The 22,308-nt window shown below is 38.9% G+C and overlaps 1 protein-coding gene across 2 annotated transcripts in view; it reads right to left on the reverse strand.

The window, feature by feature from the left end:
* Positions 1 to 838: 838 nt before the first annotated feature.
* The window catches only part of CDH9 (cadherin 9), a 79,144-nt gene continuing 57,674 nt past the window's right edge, over positions 839 to 22,308 (reverse strand). For both annotated transcript variants that reach the window (XM_024203418.1, XM_024203427.1), the window contains 6 exons: positions 20,453 to 20,706; positions 18,684 to 18,820; positions 17,205 to 17,326; positions 5,400 to 5,517; positions 4,918 to 5,169; positions 839 to 1,326 (listed from right to left, as the gene is read on the reverse strand). In XM_024203418.1, the coding sequence (XP_024059186.1) occupies positions 839 to 1,326; positions 4,918 to 5,169; positions 5,400 to 5,517; positions 17,205 to 17,326; positions 18,684 to 18,820; positions 20,453 to 20,706 (1,371 nt within the window). The remainder of the gene's footprint in view (positions 1,327 to 4,917; positions 5,170 to 5,399; positions 5,518 to 17,204; positions 17,327 to 18,683; positions 18,821 to 20,452; positions 20,707 to 22,308) is intronic.

Here is a 22,308-nt window from a genome sequence, read left to right on the forward strand (position 1 = left end):
TTATTGGCCAACTGCCAGTAAATGGGGATGCGGGAGGGGTGGAATCAACAGTGAAACTATATGCTGATGCCTTTGAACAGTCCAAGTTGAAGGCAGACTACATTTATTATAATTGCCTGTATTTGGACTTACCCAGAAAATTTGCTTTTTATTTTTTTCTACACTGTACCTCTGTCAAAGAGAAACCCATTCATGTATTTTTTCTTCTCTTCATTTTACAGTACAGCCATTTCTGATGTAAAGACATTATTTTGAAAAAAAATCCATACAGCATACGATTCCTCCTGTTCAGTAATTTATGAGTGGCAAAGTAAATGAAATAATGTTTTTATAAATACTAATTTATTTAATAAAAATACAAAAATATAATATACATATATAAAAATATCCTGATGAATCAACACAGACATTCTTTAACTCAATAAATATGGCAGTAATATTAATTCCTTTTTTTAAGGTATACTTTTTTCAGATTATGTTACAACACAGGTGCACAATCTCCCAGCTAGTAATAAATGTGATGCAAAGCAATTAAAAAAAAAAGTATAAGTTTTCCATCTATTTATTATTAAAGGCACAAAAAGCCTTTTTTTAGTGTCTTCTCATTGTCGGTGAGAATCTTCCTTCAGGGGTTTTTAGGCAGAGAGGGTGAAGTACAGATTTTATTTTTATATTTAAATCAATCATATTAATTTACGTTGACTTATTTATTAAGCAAACTCTTACTAAGACAACACCTATTTTTTGTATTTTTTTCCAAGTAAGAGAGTGTAGGCCACTTTATCTATTAACATAGACATTACCTCCACTAACACTGACCAAGTCACAGATTACTTTCTCAGTCTCCGTCACTGTCATCTCCACCATACATGTCTGCCAGCTTTTTAAATCGAGGTCCCCAGTCACTGAGGTAATCATAATCTTGGTTGCCATCCATAGTAAGTGATTCCAAAGAGCTAAGTGAATTTGCTATAGAATCATTCCCTTCATAGGCGTATGTCGCTAGTGAATCGTAAGGGGGTGCGGTTGGGTCTAAATCATTTTCCTTTAGCTTTCGTTGAATAAAATCTTGGACATCAATGTTTTCCCACAGAGGTGCAGTCCTCCTTATCTGAAATATAGTTTCTGGGATAACATCTCTTCTCATCTTACTTTCTTCTCTTGCTTCTGGATTCCTTAGTGTTCCAATGTCAAAAGCCTGGGTATCCTCTTCCCCACCTCCTTCATCGTTGTAAGTCACAATATTGTCCCGGACATCATCCTTTGAGATGATCAAGGGCTCTTTCTTTCTCTGCCTCTTCAATGCTGCAAACAGCACAACTAAAACTGAAAACAAATAGATGATGAGCTGCAGTGTAGCCTAAATAATGAGATGGACAAGATAGTTAGCACTGAAATGGAGTTAATGCATATTTGCAATGGACAAATAATTTTATAACTGAGAGAGGATGTTTGGAAAATAGGGAAAAGCTACTATTGAACAATAATAAAGTGAATGTTGATTCAGATATAAGAATTACAAATACCTAATTTTAAAGTTAGGTTAAAGTTAAGGAAATGTATTATTGATTAGGATTTGCATTTTCAGTGTCAAGCAAAATCCTGTTCCTAATGTTTGTCATTTTGTGGTTCCACACTGGAGAGGAGGTTTCTTTGACCATAGTCCCTAATAATGTTTAGTTTGTTTCATTTCTGTTTTGTGCTGCTTGCCATGCAGACATTAGGGGTAACATTTTCATAAGTGAGGGTATGGCTACACCTGTGCTTCTGTAGTACTATAGTATAGTACAGCAATGGAATCACTGTAGTAAATGCACCCCCTTGAGAGGCAGTAGGTAGGTTGATAGAAGAACAAATGGATGTAAACTGGCCATGAACAAATTCAGGATGGAAATTAGAAGAAAGTTTCTAACAATCAGAGGAGTGAGGTTCTGGAACAACCTCCCAATAGGAGTTGTGGGGTCAAACAACTTAATTTAGTTTTAGGAGAAAGCTGGACAATTATGAGTGTGATTGTATAATGGATTGCTTGTGATGGTAGGGGTCAGGGATCAACAGCTCTGGGACTCACATCCAGTTTGACTTACATTCCCAAAATCTCATGCTTCAGGGTTTCAGCCAGCCATCTGCAGGGGTCAGGAAGGGATTTTTTCCTCCAATATATTATGGGAGGTTTTATTATTTTTTTAATCTCCTTCCTCTGAAGCATCAAAGATGCCCATTGCTGGAGATGGAACATTGGATGTGGAGGGAAGTGCTCTGAGGTGGCACCAAGCATTTTCTCTCTCACATGCTTGATTGGCTGGTTCTTGCTCATATGCTCTGTGTCTAACTATGTCTAATCACCATATGTAGAGTTGAGAAGGAATTTTCCCCAAGGTCAGAATGGCAGGGGCCTTAGAGGTTTTTCACCTTCCTCTGCAGCATGTAAGTGCAAGTGACTTTCCTGCATTATCTAGGTATAACTCATGTAATCATTTCCCTGTTATTGTGGGGGCCTCAGGCACTGGTGCACCTTGGTCCCTCCTGTTCTCTGCCTTTGGCACATCATAATCTAGTCTCCTGTGGGCTATAATGCTTTGGTCTCATTTCAGTTGTTGGGTTTGATGTGCAGGTGCTGGGTGGTGGTGGAGGCCTGTGATATACAGGAGGAAAGACTAGATGATCTGGTGGTCCGTTCTGGCATTAAACTCTATGACCTAGTGTTGTCTATACCGGTGCTTAAGTCAGCTTAACTAAGTCTCTCCGGGGCACCTACATTTTTAGTGTAGGTCAAGCTTTATGTTCCTAAGGCCCCATTTTCAAAAGTGACAGGCATGCTATAATACAGCTTCTGCTGGCATAGCTATGTTGGTCAGGGGTATGAATAGGTGCCATCTCTGACAGGTATAGCTGTGCTGACAAAAGACACAAAAAGGCTGTTATACTGGCAAAGATCACACTTTTTGCTGGTATAGCTTATTTCACTTTGGAGATGGGGACTGAAAAAAGCTACACCAGTAAAAGTGTGGTTACTCTGGTGTAGCTGTGTCCACACTGGGAGCGTTTTGTTGGGATAGTATGCTGGTATACCTATACCGGCAAAGCTCTCCTTGTTTATACATGGCCTAAGTCCCATTGACTTTCAGTGAGACTTAGGGCTTGTCTTCACAATGGAGCTAAATTGGTGCTGCTGCAATCGATGCAACGGCATCAATTTAGAGGGTCTAGTGAAGACATGCTCAATTGACGGGAGAGCGCTCTCCCATCGATTTCTGTACTCCTGCGCAATGAGAGGCTGAAGCAATGTCGGCAGGAGAGCATTTCCCATCAATGTAGCGTAGTGTGGACCCTGCAGTAAGTGGAACCGAGCTACGTCAACTTGAGTTAGGCTAATGTAACTCAAATTGCTTAGCTTACATCGACCGGCAGCTGTAATGTAGACCAGCCCTTAGGGTCCTAGGTGCCTAATTCACTTTTGAAAATAGGACTTAGGAGCCTAAGTCACTTAGACTTAAAAAAAAATTGCCCTAAGAACCTACAGTCATGAATACCAAAACTTTTATTGACTTCAGTGGCTTCAGGACTTGGAATCTAGGTCTGTACTAACAGCCACTTATTTAAACAACTGATCCTGCTGCAAGAAATACTAGTATAGCAATTTTCACCTTTGGATGAAGTGATTGAAGCCGAAGTGTGAGCCTCTACAGCAGGAGCTAAAGGACTAAGACCAGTAGCTAGGAGTTACAGCACAGTTAAGTCATCTGTGGATCAGATGTAGAAATGGATGCCTAACTCATGCTAAGAAATAGGTTTCACTTGTGCTCAGCGATATGAGCCAACTTATACATGAGCACTGGTGAGCAATAACTTGAACACTGGTGACTAAAGGGAAGAGAGGGCATGCTGAGGACAGAGAGAACATGAACAGGAGCTATATGCTTAAATGTGATTCACTGAATGGCGATGGTTCTACAGTTCTGTTCTACATAGTTTCTTTGTGTGTGCAGCAGCCATTTTTAGATTTTTTTTTCAGTTTTCCCCTGTTGTCAGCCAGGAATACTGGCTTACTCAAGTATGCTTAAGTACGTCACTGAAAAGATCCAGAGGCATTTATGAGGGCAGACCCCTTATTGATATGCTTCCAAAGGTTGCCGTGAATTAGTATCTTTCACAGTCAGGTGCTCAGTGCCTCTTACATAAGCTGTGCATGGCATTCATGCTGATTTACCAGCTTCCTGTGCCTCCTTCCTCAGCACTTTCTCCAGTTGTCAAACCTAGCAGCCGCCCTCCTCATCTCCCCAACCCTCCCTCACCAGTCTTCATCCTAAATCCCTGCATATCTCCTGATGTCCTTGAGGTTGTCCCTTCACTCTCTCCCTGTTCTTCTCCCTTCCACGCCCACCAGTCACCTGCCCCACCCCCTTCCACTTGCAAATGTTTGAAAGTTAGTATATATATAGCTCCTCCATTATATTTTCTATCGAGATGTTTTTAAAATATAGAAAATATAAATGACTTAATAACTGGTGTAATTGTTAATTTTTAATTATTAGGAGCCAGATTCTGTCATCTGTACTCCTGTTGAGTGGTACATTACTCAACTTCATTAAATGGGGGACTACTTGTCAAGTAAGATAATACTCTGCCTGAGTAAGGGTAACAGAATCCAGTCCTACGTTACTATTTGCCTCATATCACATCTTAGTAAAACAGTGACATTCTCATCCCGGTTTTCAGCTTTCTTTTGAGTAGTTGTAATGACTTACAGTCCACATTCAAACCCCCCTATTACAAGGTAGTTAGTGTGGAAAATGGCCATATTAAGGGCTTTTCTCTAGTCACCTGAATCAAGGGCTTTGTAGAGTGACAGCAGACAATAAAGCAGTGACTAGCACGTGTGTATTAAATTACATATAGGTCACAAGGATCACTTACCTAACAGTATAATGATGCAGAGGAGAATGGCAATCAAAGCACCCGTGCTGAGGCCAGCTGAAAGGAGCAAAGCCTCAGCATTACAGGACTGCATATTCCCCCGGCTATCGCAGGTACACACTCGAATTGTCAGCGTGCCGGTGCTACTCTGGATTGGATAGTCATTGTCGAATATTAAGACTGGCAGGAGATAGGTACTCATTTTACTGCGGCTATATCCATTTCTTCTAGTCAGAATCCCTGCTGTGTTATCTGAAATGGAGGAGCAGAATAACTGTGTGTGACAGTGTGATGTGGTCTCTGGCATGGGGGGAAAACAGTGAGATGGCATGCTAGAGTTGCCAACCCTCCAGGATTGCCCTGGAGACGCCAGGAATTAAAGATTAATCTTTAATTAAAGATAATATCATGTGATGAAACCTCCAGGAATTCATCCAACCAAAGTTGGCAAGCCTATGACATGCAGGAGCAGAGTTGTTTACCTTTGTTGTCGACAACAGAGAAGTTGGGATGAACTGCAAATTCTGGCACCAACTCAAAGAAGAATTTGTGGCCTCGAGGAGGCTCATCTTTGTCCACAGCACTAACAGTCTGTACCAGCTATAAGGAAAACAAGGTATTATGTGCTTAATGTTTTGTTTTTGTTGTTATTTTTTTTAAAATAAGACAGCATTTTCTGATAGCATATGTAAAATACCCAATGCAATTTATTTGAAGAAGCCACCCAGTGCCCAAGAGTTAGTGTGCTATATGGTGGTCTCATGTTAACACAAGGAGAGCTTCTGTTAAACAAATCAGCTCTTTCATTTTTAACTTCACATCCACCTAACAGCACACAAACAAGGGCCTGCTCCTGGCTGCTGCAGGCAGCTCTCTGTTCTGATTAGTTCTGAGTGCCCTGTGTTGCTGTGTGAAGGGTGCCCCTCTGACCAATCCAGCCTCCTCCCATGCCCTTACACAACATTAGCAGCTTCTTCACACACTGTGCTCTGCAAGTGGGAAACTTGGGTTCAGTTCCTAGTCCACATCTTTTTCTCCTGGAGATAAAGTTAGAATATTGCAGAAGCAGAATTCTCAGCTGTTGGGGGTAGGGAGGAGGAGAAGGTGGAGAAATGCCTTGCATCACCCTAAATGGACACCTCTGGTTGTGGAATGGCACTGGTGGAAAATGGAGGGCAGTCAAGTCCAGTTGTGAGGGGAAGATAGTAGCACTGTCATAGGGCCATGGGAGCCAGCATGCATAAAGAGGAGGAAAATGTTAAGGGTTCCTTCTGGAATGCAGAAGATTCCCCTGCAGAGCTGGTACTAACACATTGGAGGCCCTAAACAGGAATATTTTGCCCTCCCCCAATACTAAAATAGGAAAGTTCTTATAATAAAAAGCAAATAGGGGGTCCCTTGAGCTGCTCGGGGCTCTAAGCAATTGCTTAGTCTGTTTATGCCTAGCACCAGATCTGCGGCCCTGCCACATTAAAAATAATTTTAAAAAAAGAAACAAGTACTCTAGTATTTTTCAGACTAATTTAAGATGTTGATTGCATTTATATGGCTAAAGAAGGTAAAGTTGCTAAAACTGGGAAAGCAAACACAGTAAGGAAGAGTGAGTTCAGTACCGATATTATATTAAGCATTGTGCAGTTATAAAGTGATGTCATTACATTTACTATGCTATAAACTGTGATAATTCATATGTACAGTAAAAATGACTACTGGGTTGTTCACATTCACTAACTATTGTAGTACCACAGAAATCCAGCATGTTTTGCACTTTCCTGCTGCCGGAGTTGTGGCTGTATCCAAAAGAAGAGGCTTTGGGCTTAATCAGGTGTCAGGATAGCTCAGTGGCATGAGTGAGTGGGTGGGTTTCCCAGAGAAAGGATTTGTGTCTGGAGTCCAGAATAAGTCTCAGCAGAGAACTCTCCTTACCACTTCTTTACTCATGAGCAGAGAGCTCCTCTAGCACCTGCTGTGAAGATGGACCTGCTTTTTATGATATTGCGGTGTGCTGAATGCCTCATTTGAAGCGCTAAATGTCTCCACTGTCCTGGGCATCTTCCGCTTCCCCTGACTTCAAAGGGGTTTGTTATCAAAAGGTTTATGCATGCAGCTTGTTTCGCTGAGATTTCCAGAGGACATGCATAGCATTAACTGTCCAAGCAAAAGCAGTAACTGCTAAATAACAACATTATCTTGAGTTAAGGACAGTTCCCTTAAAACACCTTTCTGAATATTAATTTCAATGAGAATTGAACACACTCATTCAATATTCTATATAGTTATTCTGCACCTCTCATGTTTGGGACCGATCTTAGACACTCCTGAGAATACAGCAACAAAATATAGTAAAACACTAGATGAATAGTTGGATCTGGAGTAATTTAATTATAGTCAGTAGGTTAAATTAGGTGTAAATGAGAATTTGGCTCATCAACTTCCTTGGCATTATTCCTCATTTACACCAATGTTGGGGAGATCAGAATCAGGGTCTTTATGGTTTCCTGTCATCTGAACAGAATCTGTGAGGGAATTCATGAATGTCATCTTCCTTCATGATGAACAGAATATAGTTAAAGCAGGATTACGCAATATTTCTTAAAATTAATGAGGTTCTCAAGTACACATTAAGATCTCTACATTTTGAAAGTAAGAAGGATCCTGACACTTGGGAAACTTTTTAAATACATTTGGCCAAGTTCACACTCTTTGCAAAGGAGCTCTGTTGGCATGTCACTGTACCTGTAATTCCACTAGCACTTTTTTCTCTAAATATTCCCAGTGTTGGTACCACTGCCACTGGCAGTAGCAATGGTGGATGTGATAGTACAGGCATGGATTTAGATAGCTACAACATTTTAAGCCCCATGTCGCCAAAGTCTACAATTCCAGTGCCATTATAGCAGAAATTACTTATGGTGGAAGGCTAGCAGAGCATCAAATAGACTGGAAAAAAAATTTCCTCCTGCATTTTTGTAGAGGTCTGAAGGACAATGTGAGAATAAGAACATCCGGTAGAAGAGAGAGAATTAGAATATTTGCGGATATTTGTCCAAGTGTTGCTAGGAAACATCCAGGGAGAAAATACCCAGCTAAAATAGCTACCAAAGCATTGTAGCTGAGTATCCTGTGGCTTTTTGAGATGTAATCAGTGAGATGTTTGTAAGATCCACATATGATTCCTTTCAGGTGCAAATAATATGAAGAGTGGACAATTGTGGCAGAAACAGAGGAACCTAATTACACTGAAAATTTATTGTGAGAATAAGGCTGCAGAAATGAAAAAAAACAAACAAACCCTTATTACCTGTTAAAGGTATTGGCTGTCTTGAAAAGATGGAAGAATAAAGGGGAAAAAAATGAAGAAAAATATTGCTGGCACAGTTTTCCAAAGGGTGAATAAATCAAAACAAAAACCAAGCAAAGAAAAAAATAGAAACTATTTTTAGCTTTTGTAGATCTAAAAATCATGAATAAAAGAAACTAAAGTCAATCCTAGATGTAGAAATTAAAGAGACTTAGCCATTCTGATTTTTGGTATGGTAGGGGTACTGTAAAAACTAGGGCAAAATGTTTTGCTATTTAAAGTTTGTGGTGTCAAATGAAATACATACTTTTCCATTTTGAAACAGTTCTGAATTAGGAGTTGTACTCACGCTTCACAGAGACTTCAGAGAGATGCCTGACATTGTAAGATTTATGAGAGATTTTTTTTTTCAAGAAAGTGACTTTTACTCAAATCAAATGTGATTTCAAGCATATCAGACCTATTGAAAAAATACATTCCTTTTCGTTTAGATGCCCTTGTGAATGAACTCAGATTGAAAAATTCAGCATTACTGTCAGTAATTCTACCTTTCTTAGGAGAAACAGTGTGAGATAGCTCATTGGGATTTATAGGATAAATTCCCATTCTTGAGGGGATCACTCAGCTTTTCAAGTGCTGATAATGTAAACCCGGAGTGTCCATACAAATACTTCACTTTTATATCCAACACAGAGTAGTTTTATAGCTGTTTAAACAATGTAGGCCGAGCCGTGCAACCTTTCTTCATGTCGGTGAGCACTTAGGCCCAGATCCTTGAAGGTATTTAGGTCTCTATGTGATTTCATAACTTTGAGGATCTGGGTCTTACTCCCACTGAAGTCAGAGGGACACCCCATGAGTGAATGCTCGCAGACGTGAGGTGGGGTTCCACAGTTGCATAGGTGCTGGAACTAGGAGTGCTGGGGGGCTACACCACCCCCTGCCTTGAAGTGGTTTCCATTATATACAGGATTTAGAGTTTGGTTCAATGGCTCTCAGCACCCCAACAATACAGATTGTTCCAGCACCCCTGTACATTCAGCCCCTGTTTATGTATCAGAGGGGTAGACGTGTTAGTCTGGATCTGTAAAAAGCAACAAAGAGTCCTGTGGCACCTTATGTTAGATCTGTTAGTCTATAAGGTGCCACAGGACTCTTTGTAGCCCCTGTTTATGTATCTTTCACAGAGTGCCATCTCTTTCTCAGATACTGCAGATGATTTGGATGCTACGGTGTTTTCTCCTCATTGCTCCAGACTGCTGATTTGTAAGTCACTCAGCATGCTTTAGAAGATTCTCTTAAAGGCAGAACTGAAAGTTTCTTTATAAAAGTCCAAGTAAGTCTTTTGTATGAATCTTCATGAAGGGAATGGGATGGGACAGAAGATATCGCAAAATGTTTGGGGAAAATATATTTACAATGATATTTTAACAAAAACTTGAAACAACCAATACGTCCATGAGATGCTTGGAAATCTGCCACACACACTCCTTTTCAATATGTCACTGTCAATATATATTGATTGTCATTATAAAACATGACACCTTTCTCTGAAAACGGCAGTTTTCATTCTCTTTGATAAGGCAGCTGTGATGTCACTTGCTATGAAACCAGGAAGATTCCTGAGGAATTCAGGGAGGCTAATTTGTTTAAACAGTCCCTTCTTTGGAGTTTTCAAACAACACAATTAACGTACAGCATAAGTTTTTGTACTTTGCAATAATGATAATGTATTGTTAACCTGGGGATGTTTAACTGTCATGGCTTCAGAATTTTGCTTTTGTTCTGCTGCAGAACAAGCTGATTGGAGTGTAGCCTTGAATTCAGTTGAATGATTTGAGCTTTAAGTTCTGGTAATTTGTGACTTCCCTGAAATAAACATAGATATTGCATAACGCTAGATGGCTTTTCAAATGTCTACACTATTGTTTGTTTCACTCATTGACTGTGTGTGAGATATCAAACATCAAAAATGTTACTAGTCCCCCGATTGAGCAATTTTTTATTTACTTCAGTCTAGGGCTATGTCTATACTTACAGTGGCATATAAAGTACACACACTGCCTGCCTTCCTAGCACGGGTATAAATAGCAGTGTGGATGGTGAGACACTGCTTAGGTGAGTAAAAACATGCCAGAGCCATAGGGTATATACCCGACATGGCTCTCTACATGCCCAAGCAGTGCCTCCCACATCTACAGTGCTATTTTTAGCAATGTAGGTTCCCACTACCACCTTGTTGACAAAGACTTTCCCTGCTGTCTCCCACCACCACCACCATAGCCTTTCACTGGCACGTTGTCACTACAGAGTGCAGTGTGCACACAGCTCGCTTTTCATCGTGTCATGTGGTTACATGTACCCTGGATGTCACCACTAGTGTAGACAAGGCCTAGGAGTGAATATCACAAATCACAAACCTTAGATCACTGTATTATCATTTCCTGAAATCTGTTCGTCTAGTTATGTGCTGCACATATTTTATCAAGGGGCTTCCGCAAAAATCTCCCCCTAAATCCATGATAAACTATGAAAAATATGCTGAGAGGGAGATTGTCATTGGACTTTGCTGAATGCATAGGAAGGAGGGCACAAAGAGACTTTCCTACCATGCTCCCCTTGGGATGATGTGACTCCACTATCCCCTACAAAGGGGTAAGTGTTAAAGGAACAATCTGAGTATATCAATGATCAATCACAATGGTAGGTGGGAAAGATGCAGATGTAGAAGAATCTGGGAGGGACTGTCCTTCTTAGGAAATCTTTCTAAAATATCTGCCCTTTGATGAAGTTTGATGCATTCTGAAGGCAAATGGTTTACTCATCAGAAGTTGGCTCATACCCCAGAGATAATTACCAGCATGTGAGAGGTCAGAAAATCTTTCTCCTCTTCCTCTGTTTAAAAGGATTACAGAATTTTAATATATCACTCTACTAAGCCAATGGATGCCTACCCATAATTCAGCTACAGGTCTGTACAACAATGCATGATCAATATTTATCAATGGTGTCATGACAATTATGCCTTTCCCTGCTCCTTCCCAGTCTGTGGAGAAAATACAGAAAAATTAAAGGAAAAATTATCATCTTCCCAAATAAGATGAGCTCTATCCATGCTCTGATGCTTGGGAGCTCATAAATGGTAAGAGAGAATATAGCACCAATGAGCAAAACAGTCTAGTTATTGATCATTATTGTTAATGTGGTCTCAGCAAATATAGAGAGTTGGATGAGTTGATATCCTAGAATTGAATTTTGCAGTCATTGATTCATGCTCTATTAAGGTAAAACTCCCTGGCTTCCATGGAGAGAATTGCCTGACTCTGCCCCTAGTTCAGCTCAGGGTCATGCACTGCTCTTAATGAGCTCATAGAACAAGGTTGTGAGAGACCCTTGCACAAGAGCCTTCCACAATAGCAGTCCTTGTGCTTCTGGAGCTCCATCGCAGAGAGAGCGACACTTAAAAGAGGACAAAGATGAGTTGGGGCCAGGACCCTGCTGCTCCCACCATAGCCCACATTACAAGTCTATGGAACAGATCTGGAACCCAACCTAATGGATGAAGCAGAGGGTATATTTCCATGTGAAAAAAGCATTTATAGAGATGATGCCCTTCCTCAATAGACTCTCTCATCACTGCCGCCCCTGGGATATTGCAACTCTGTACTGCTCTCCCCATCTCCCCACACAGCTGCATGATAAATGCCACAATCTACCCTTTAATATTTGCTGACATTGAACACAGGTATTGTAAGTTGGCAGTGGGGAGGAATAATTGATATTTCTGGCTGCTTCCTGATGTGAATGAGATTTAGAAAGTGGTGTGATTAATAGCTAAGCTCAATTAAAAGAAAATCTTAAAATTAACTAAATATATTTATCTTCTCTGTCTAGCCCTCATGCTGTGATCATCAGCGTTAAATGCACTGATGTGACGCAACGGAAAGCAATTATAATTCTAACAGGTTGGCTGCTTTAGGTGAGCTCTAAAATAAGGTGGAATAGTATGAAATGAATAATAGTATATTGTACATTATGCGCTATCGTACAATAATAGAATTGTACAGTACATTAAAATAGGCAACAAAACTGGAGCCTATTTGGAATATAAATACTATATGTCCAAAATGTTCACATATGTGCATTTAAATCCATAATTATATTCAGACATCTAATTAAAAGTGACTTGATTTTTAAAGGTGTTGAGCACTTGCAGCTCCCAATGAAGCCAACTTTACATAAATGCCTAAATATGAATTTGGGTGCCTAATTTTACATCCATGTTTGAAATTTTTTACTTGAATCTCCTACTTGCCTGCAGCCACAGAAATCTGCAAATATCACATCCCTGCATATGTAACAAGTAGGAGGCAGTACTTCAGGGAATGATATTTGATGCAGATAATGTCTGTAACATTAGTACTGAATTTGCCATTTGGGGAAAATAATTTCTGGAATTATATCATATAATTGCTGAGCTCATGCTATTTGGAAGGAGCATCTGAATAGCTAAATACCAGACTAACTAATGGGCCTCTGTCAGCTACATTTTTTAAATGCACGTTTTCTCTAAACCTGCTTTCTTCATTTTTAGCAAAGTAAAATTTGGTGGGGATGTAATGGGAAGAATGTTGACTAACTAGATTCCACACAGATGTTACCCAAAGCCAAGTCAAATCTTTGAGCACTTAAATATAAATAATATAGAAAGGGGCCAAAAACAAAATGGAGGAAATAATAAAATAATAAAACAAAAGTATATACAAGGGATAAAAGTATCTATGTAGATACATCTTGGGTGACGCTGCTTTAATCCTTTGTGCTCCTTGAGAATCACATTGTCTCAAAATTTCTCATTGTTGTTAATCAGGTGATGCAGGGGCAGAGTTAAGATTGTTTGAATGATATTAAATGAGCTTTATTGTACTTTCTAATACATTGAACATATTATATTTTGGGGGGAGGGCAAGGTAAGTAGTGCCTCAAATTAGAATATCTAGATTTTCTAACACTTGTGTTTGTGGACAAAACGGCAAATTCAAAACTGCCTTCTCTTTGAAGGCTTAAACTTTTTGTTAAGTGATAAATTACGTTCAACCTTTACTCCAGTTTATCGAAGGTTTCTGAAGAGGAGTGATCAAGTAGATAAATCAACTGCAAAATGCAAAATATTTGTCTCTAAAGTATTATTGCAGAATATGAACTTGAAGAATCAAAAGGCAAATGAAAATGTAGGCAGTTAGTCAACTAACTCCCATGGAAAGTCAGCAGGAGTTGGACACCTAAGTCCCATAGGTCGCTTTGAAGATCCCAGCCCTAATTTACACCCAAAGAATGGGAAGGTGTCGTGAATTACACATACACAGTTAGTTGGGAAGCTAAATTGTAATTTGTGCATTATTGAGTATTCCATATATTTGAAATGCCACAGAATATATAGGACTACACAGAGTTTGGAAAGGTATCATTTAAGAGGAGATGACAAGTAGCCAGTCTGGGTGGAACCTGTTTGTGATCATACCCCCAAATTTGAGTTCCCTCACTCAAAATATTACATATGCTTAATCTTGCGTTGCTTTGCCCAATTCTATTAAAGCTTTTACCATGACTCACTTTGATATCAATCACTGAACTGAGATTCTAAAAATTATTTGTCCACAATCTTGTACTATGCAAAGAGGTTTTGTTGCACAGACAGAAATTTGGTCGTATACCAGCAATCCAGACTTGCTGGCCAGGATTATCTGAATGTATTTCTGTTGAAAAAGTAATTAATAAATTATAAAATAAAACTACCAGAGTACAATAAACAGTAATTGGATGAAATTTCTAAGCTCATTACATAGGTCTCAAACCTTAGTTACACATTAAATTTATGTCACAGTAGTGAAGACATTGTATCCTAATTATAAACATCACATTAATTTGTGACAAGGTGCTCCATTAGTCTTAGAGTTTCATGTGTTTATTTCATTATCTGTTATAATTCCTACCGCTATTTTCATTTCATTTAGTATTGCTGTTACTGTATATATTATGAGATAACTGGCTCTGTGGATGAGGGGAAAGCAGTGGACGTGTTATTCCTTGACTTTAGCAAAGCTTTCGATATGGTCTCCCACAGTATTCATGCCAGCAAGTTAAAGAAGTATGGGCTGGATAAATGGACTATAAGGTGGATAGAAAGCTGGCTAGATCGTCGGGCTCAACAGATAGTGATCAATGGCTCCATGTCTAGTTGGCAGCCGGTATCAAGTGGAGTGCCCCAAGGGTCGGTCCTGGGGCCGGTTTTGTTCAATATCTTCATTAATGATCTGGAGGATGGCGTGGACTGCACCCTCAACAAGTTTGCAGATGAGACTAAACTGGGAGGAGTGGTAGATACGCTGGAAGGTAGGGATACGATACAGAGGGACCTCGACAAATTAGAGGATTGGGCCAAAAGAAATCTGATGAGGTTCAACAAGGACAAGTGCAGAGTCCTGTGCTTAGGATGGAAGAATCCCATGCACTGCTACAGACTAGGGACTGAATGGCTAGGCAGCAGTTCTGCAGAAAAGGACCTAGGGGTTACAGTGGATGAGAAGCTGAATATGAGTCAACAGTGTGCCTTTGTTGCCAAGAAGCCTAATGGCATTTTGGGCTGCATAAGTAGGAGCATTGCCAGCAGATCGAGGGACGTGATCATTCCCCTCTATTTGACATTGGTGAGGCCTCATCTGGAGTACTCTGTCCAGTTTTGGGCCCCACATTACAAGAAGGATGTGGAAAAATTGGAAAGAGTCCAGCGGAGGGCAACAAAAATGATTAGGGGGCTGGAGCACATGACTTATGAGGAGAGGCTGAGGGAACTGGGATTGTTTAGTCTGAAGAAGAGAAGAATGAGGGGGGATTTGATAGGTGCTTTCAACTACCTATCAAATGGGGGTTCCAAAGAGGATGGATCTAGACTGTTCTCAGTAGTAGCAGATGACAGAACAAGGAGTAATGGTCTCAAGTTGCAGTGGGGGAGGTTTAGGTTGGATATTAGGAAAAGCTTTTTCACTAGGACGGTGGTGAAGCACTGGAATGGGTTACCTAGGGAGGTGGTGGAATCTCCTTCCTTAGAGATTTTTAAGGCCCGGCTTGACAAAGCCCTGGCTGGGATGATTTAGTTGGGGATTGGTCCTGCTTTGAGCAGGGGGTTGGACTAGATGACCTCCTGAGGTCCCTTCCAACCCTGATATTCTATGAGTCTATGATTATGATTCTATGATTTGACTGTATTATGTGCATCAAAAGTAATGAAAAGATGTGTATGAAAAAGAATCATATTGGCAGTGAGGTCCTTTTATACAAACCAAGGCAATTCCAGTCAAAGTATGTTATATTATCTTTCCAACTCATGGACTGGCTCATACAATTGGTGACACTGGGTGAATAGAGTGAACAGAATGTGACTCAGTTGCACCATTGGCTGCACTCTGCCACCTCTTTTTTTTCTTTCCTTTTCCAAAATAACATTCAAATGTGCTTTGTGTTTCAATTGCTACTTTACACTCGAACTGTACTTCCTGGAATTCCCTAGTTTATAAGGGGAAACCTACACATACAGTTCTTCCCCAAGAGGGCTCTACACTTTTTCTATGGTGGGCTTCTGCCTCTGGATAGTCTAGCCCTTAAATTTTAATTCCTTAGAAATCCATTCCATACTGAGATACTTTTAATGCAATGTTTCCACACAGAGTGAATGTTTATAGTGAAGGCGTAACTCTGTGAACAAAAGTGTGAAAACTGAAATGTCAATTGACCCCATGATAAATAGAGAGACAAGATGGGTGAGGTAATATCTTTTATTGGACCAACTTCTGTTTTGAAAATTGTTTTAGTTTCCTTGAATGATCATGGGGTATGTTTCCTGATTTTTTTTCTTCTTTGTAATACGTGGCAGTGTGTGATGAAATTGGTCCAATAAAAAATAGTACCTTACTCACCTTGTCTCACTAATGTCTTGGGAGCAACACAACTACAACACTTCAAGATAATGAATTTTGCCATCTGAAATGACGATAAAGGAAGCAAAACTTAGCAATGACATCTACTTCATGAGTAAATGCAAGAAACAAAACATCATCCCCAAAGGACTCACATCTATAACTCTCTGACCATTACATAAACATAGAAGTTGATGCAATAAAAGATACCTCACCCACATTCTCCTATTATCCTGAGACCACCATAGCTACAACAATGCTGGAAACATCCATAATAAATAGAAGATTGTAATATTTACAATAGTAATAGAATATTTCAGTATATCCATGATATGTGTATTTTGCTGCACTATGTACCTGGAACTTTTCTTCTCTTTTCTCCAAGCTAGTAAATTACTTCTTCTTTAAATCTGTTTTAGTTTATCAAAAGAATGTGTGGATTCAGTTGGCATAAAGCAAGAGCCATCCTGGACCTTTTCACAAATTCAAATCTAACCCAAACTGAATCTTAACCAAGGTCTGAGAAAGTTGACATATCTTTCTAGCTTTAAAATTATAGTTCCATATCACAATTTCTTGATTCTGGCAAGGACCAGAAACATGTGAGATTTCCAAAATTGGGTTTTTGCATATTTCAAGTTATCAACAGATCGTATAATGCTTTGGTAAGCATGCAGACAAGGAGAATTAGCTAAACATATGAAATTTTAGTGACTTATCCATGACTCCTTCTATAAAAGAGTTTTGTGATGAAGACTATTAAATCATTACCTAAAAATAAAATATTGTGTATTTATTATATTAGAGCTAAATCCTGCATTCCTTATCCACCTGAAACTTCTATTGAATTTGGAAATACAATAGGAGGATTTATTATTTATTATTTTTCATCCGTGCAAATCAAGATTGTCATGGAGATGTTAGCCTCCCTTGTGAGTAACTCTAGAAATGAATAAAAAACAGCAACAGAAGACACAGGCATAAATTTGCTGGTAGAGTAAATATGCATTTACCTGTCCTGCTTTTGCATTTTCACAAACAAAAGTTTCATAATATTTGGCAAATTCTGGTGCATGATCATTTATGTCTAAAATCCTGATGAAGACAGGTATCTGGCTACTTTGCTTAGGATTATCTGGAACAAGAAAATAATTTATAATTTAGCTAAGGAATATAAGGACTGGAAAGATTTACAGTTCATGTAAGAGAAGTGAAATTATCAAGCATATTTTATCTACTTCCCCTCCATCCTCAAAACATATAAGAAATGCTCATATCTTTACAATTATGTTCAGTTTTCTACTGGTATATAATTTAATATAGTTAAGACTCATATTTACATTTGAAACCCATTACATTATTTTAAAAAGAAAAATGTTATATTAAGGCAAAACTATCTCAGTCTAAATTGATTTGCAGTTGAAAACAGAATTTTAAATTATCCAAGGTGTCTGGTTTGTCAATGTATTCCAATCAGCAGTGAGTGTATACGTGCTTATTTTCTGCGATCTGTGTCCTAAAATGGAGTTGTTGAAGGTAATCCAGGAGGGATAGATAAATTTTCTGGATCAATTCACAGCCCTGTCTAACTACAAAGGCAGGAAGAATTTATCTGACACCTTTATCGTTAATGTGCCACTGCATTGTGCCTAGGCCAAACCATAGCCAATGGGATGAATAAAGTGAAGGAAATATTGGCAGTTGGGTCAGGATTTGGAGAAAATAGCTTTCTTAAAGAAAAAATGGTGTGGCTCTTTCTAAAAGATGGTCTGTGTATCCTATATGCTCATCACAGCCCACACAATGTCAATCTCACTGCTTCCCAAAGTGAAGGAAGAAGTTGTAAGGAGGAGAAAAATAGTGTCATAGAGCCCATCGCCTAATCAACTATGGTGTGCCCCTATGGCAGATACAAGGTCAGATTTTCTTTTCTGCCTGGGGGGAAGGGTAATATACTAACTTCACAGGCCTCCGGTTGTGCCTGGGGCTGGATTGATCCCTGGCGTAAATTAGAGCAGCCTGAAGGCCAATCTAATGTCTGGCCCTGGCCCCAAAGGACCATTCTGACAGTCTGGGATTGCTGGAATGCTCTAACCATGCCCTCATTTTCTTATACATTTCCCCTTTCCTAGAGCCTGAGGGAGCAATGTAGAATCACTATGTTGGCTCTGTACCAATTTATGCAAGGGAAATCCTCAGGAAGCCAGTTATGTTGGCTTTGTGCTGCTCTATACTGCTGAAGTGGACCTGAGAATTTTTTTTTTTTTTTTACTATGGGAAAAAGTAAGTAAATCATGAAATAATAAGTTTTTTATTAAAAGTTACCCCTGTTGAGTTTTCTGGCTTGTAGTTAGCAAATGATATGCTTGGCTGTAATTTTTAAAGACAGACAAAGGTGAATCTGGTAAAAACATTTAAAACAGAAATTTGTTATAGAATTTCCCAATTTTCGTGTTCTAACATTCTCTTCAGATAAGCCATCTCCAACTCACTGATTTCAGTTGCTATAACAGTGATATTGTGCCAGGGGGTTTCTTCCCGATCAAGTGGCTTTGAGATGAATATCGACCCATTTCCTGAGTGGATGTTGAATATTCTGTCGAGGTCAGTGTGTCGATCCACAGAATATCTGTCAAGATATAATACAAGTGTGTATCACCTTCTTCTATTATATTTTCCAGTTTTGCTTACTAACCACCATTAAATGCTTCCAGTTTTACCTTAGGTAAGGCTACCTTAAAATTTGCAGTACGGTATTACCTAAGGTTCCCGGTACTTACTATAGGGAATAACTAGTGCAAAGTACTGTAAATGCCAAGTTAAAGTTATTTAAGACTTTGGCTCTTTCTGAAAGATGGGGTGTAAACTCCACATGCTTAGCATAGCCCATACAATGTAAGTTTCATGACACTGGTCTTAAATAGGATAGAAAGGTAGCACATCTGTATAGGCAGCTATTCAGTATGAGTCATTTTACAAAATATATTTTAGGCCAGAAATGTCACAAATTCTGGAATGATAGTGAGTTAACTCGGACTGAATTGTCTTTGTTAAGATTTTCACGAATGATTAGAGATTTTGGATGCTTCAGTTTTTTGGGTGCTCAACCTCAGATACCATCATAGGGACTTAATTTCAGTAACCATTGAGCATCCGCTCTCTGAAGACCAGGCACCTTTGATTTTTCTCAGGATGGGCAGAAAATCACTAGAAAATATTTTTTTTAAATTTTGGCTTTTAGGTCTGAAAATGCAACAAGACTATAACCCAGTTTTAATGATACATTGCATTTGTTGAGCTCTCTTTTCCTTCCAAAAAGAGTAACTTACATTTATAATCATCCTCTGATCTAGTGAGCTAGTGACCATTAACCACAAACCAGTTGAATGAAGAGTGTATGCGCAGTTTGCTTGATGACATTATTTCCCCCTAAAATGCACACTTTGAGAAAGTAGATCATTCAGAGTTATCTCACTTTCAATCAGAAATGTAGCTGAAGCAGGTTTCACAATCATTGACATGGTCTATGCACTAATGTATAAATGGTCAGTGTTATGCATCTCAGTTTAGCCAATAATAGCAGATGCGCTAACAGTTATGTCAGTAGCACAGCACCAAACATTTACCTCCTAATTGTTATGACTTTCTCACAGTAGTTTCTTATTTAATATGCTGTACAAATGTTGATCATTAAATATTTAAGAAGTAGAACATGGTAGACGGTGTATCTCTAGGGGATTGTTTCATTCATTGAGCCTGTTGCAAGGTGTGATGCAGGATGCTGAGTGCCATTGACCAGCAGAGATGCACATTCATCCAATAGAAATACACTGTCTTGAACATCTTATATAAGCTTGCCAATAGGGACAAATAAGGTAAAATAGCATTGCCCTGCGAATGATATAACTGAGAGTTCTGCAAAGCAATGTGTGTTTGTTATAATCAGGCTTATACATTTCCTTTTGCCTAACCCCCATACTTTTCCATCTGAAAAGACATACTGTGATGTATTAATTCTGCTTGCCGTCACCAGTTCTCCACAGATATTTGATTGCTCAATTTATTTCCACTTGATCATTGTAGGCCTGATCCTGTAATGTGCTCAGTGCCCTTAACTGTCACTGAGCTCATTTGGAATTAAAGCTGCTATTTACTGCTCAGGATCAGACCCTATGCCATTTGCTTTACTAAATTTTGAGAGAAAGATGAAATGAGCATCTACATCTAATGCATTTTACACTGTGCATGAACTGATATTTACTTTATTGCATTCTTGGTGGTATCTGGGTCTTGCGCTATCACTTGCCCGATGATAGTTCCCTCCTTGGCATCTTCATCTACTTCTATTAAATAAGAGCTCCTGCTGAACATTGGAGGTTCGTCTACGTCTTCCACAGAAACTTTGATGAGAGCTGTGTCCTTAAATGGCCCCAAGTGGAAAAAGCGTGGGTCAGGATGAGTGTTGGCTGCCTCCACTCTTAAGGAGTACAGCATCTTGGTCTCAAAATCCAACTGCTAGAGAGCAAATAATAAAAAAGTGGGGTCAGTTTACAAGACATGGAAAAAAAATTACAGCACTAAAATAATAGGGACGGGAGTTATCAGGGACCGCATTAGCAGCCTTCATCCTATCTGAGAGACCGCACAGGGTTCCTACATGCACATACGCAATTCATCAGTCACAGCAATATAGAGCCAATTATAGATGACTAAGGTACAGGACAGGGGATTCTTCATCTTATTATGCAAAATGTAGCTTAGTAATAGTGATTAGGAAGTTGGTAAAGTCACTTTCTCCTTTCATAGAACTGGAAGGGACCTCGAGACGTCATCTAGTCCTGTCCCCTGCACTTGTTGCAGGACCAATTATCTAGACCATTCCTGACAGGTGTTAGTCTAACCTGCTCTTAAAAATCTCCAATGATGGATATTCCACAACCTCCCTAGGCAATTTATTCCAGTGCTTAACCACCATGACTGTTTGGAAGTTTTTCCTAATGTCCAACCTAAACCTCCCTTGCTGCAATTTAAGCCCATTGCTTGTTGTCCTATCCTCAGAGGTTAAGAAAAACAATTTTTCTTCCTCCTCCTTTTAACAACCTTTGATGTACTTGAAAACTGTTATCATGTTTCAAAGCAATTAAAATCTGCTATACTCTACACACACAATAATGAACATATTCCATATTGAAATCTAGCAAAGGGGATTAATACTAGTGATGGCCAAATCTCAAAGGTATCCTTATTTGGGATAAGCTTCCAAAGGCTTGGATGTTCAGCCTAAATTTATATAAAATTCTTTTTTGGAACAATCGATCCAGAATATTAGAGCTAGAGCTTTCTCATGAGTGTATTTTTGAATTTCCTTATTATGATCAGTGTTAAAAATACCATGGGAAAAAGCTTTTCTAATGGCAATCTGGTACATCGAATTTGAGATGAAACTTGGAAGAAGGGCAGAAAAAGGAAGGAAAAAGGTTTTAGTATGATTGATGTGGGTTTTCTTAAAAGGTTTTGTTTGTTTGCCAAACGTTAGGTTGGTTTAGCTAGGAGAATAACTAGTGTGCCCATCAATAATTACATAACTATGACAGTGGTTAGCTTGGTTTTACCATTTATATTCTATTCTGTATTTCATCTCTTACAAAGATGTATATAATTTTTATAGGATTCTAATGCAAATATCCCCCATAAACATGATTTATAAAACTGTATTTATAATCTAGTACTGGCTCAATCAGAAGCGGAATAGAATGAACTATGTGGGTCTGAGTTTTTTGTAGATCTTGACTATGATATCCAGCATATTGTTGTATCAAAATAAAATAAGAACAAGTTGTTCTAGCTCCAGTTTTAACTTTGAATCACATATTTGTTATATTAAAAAAAAACATTAAAATAAGTTAAGGTTGCAAAGTGAAGCACTCAAAAATTTAGGAAGTACCGGAATTAAAGTAGCCCAGGCCACATGCGTTCAGCCCTATTTTGCATAAAAATATGAAAATAACTCATAATTTTTCCATTTTTTTTCAATTGATTTTATTTTCAAAATGGGATTGCCAATTTTTTATCAGAACCACTTTGCAAAGGTTCTCAGCTGATGAAGCTTAAATAAGT

The sequence above is a fragment of the Terrapene carolina genome, unplaced genomic scaffold (genome assembly GCF_002925995.2).
Source record: "Terrapene carolina triunguis isolate 2854851 unplaced genomic scaffold, T_m_triunguis-2.0 Scaffold53, whole genome shotgun sequence".
NCBI classification, from domain to species: Eukaryota; Metazoa; Chordata; order Testudines; family Emydidae; genus Terrapene; species Terrapene triunguis.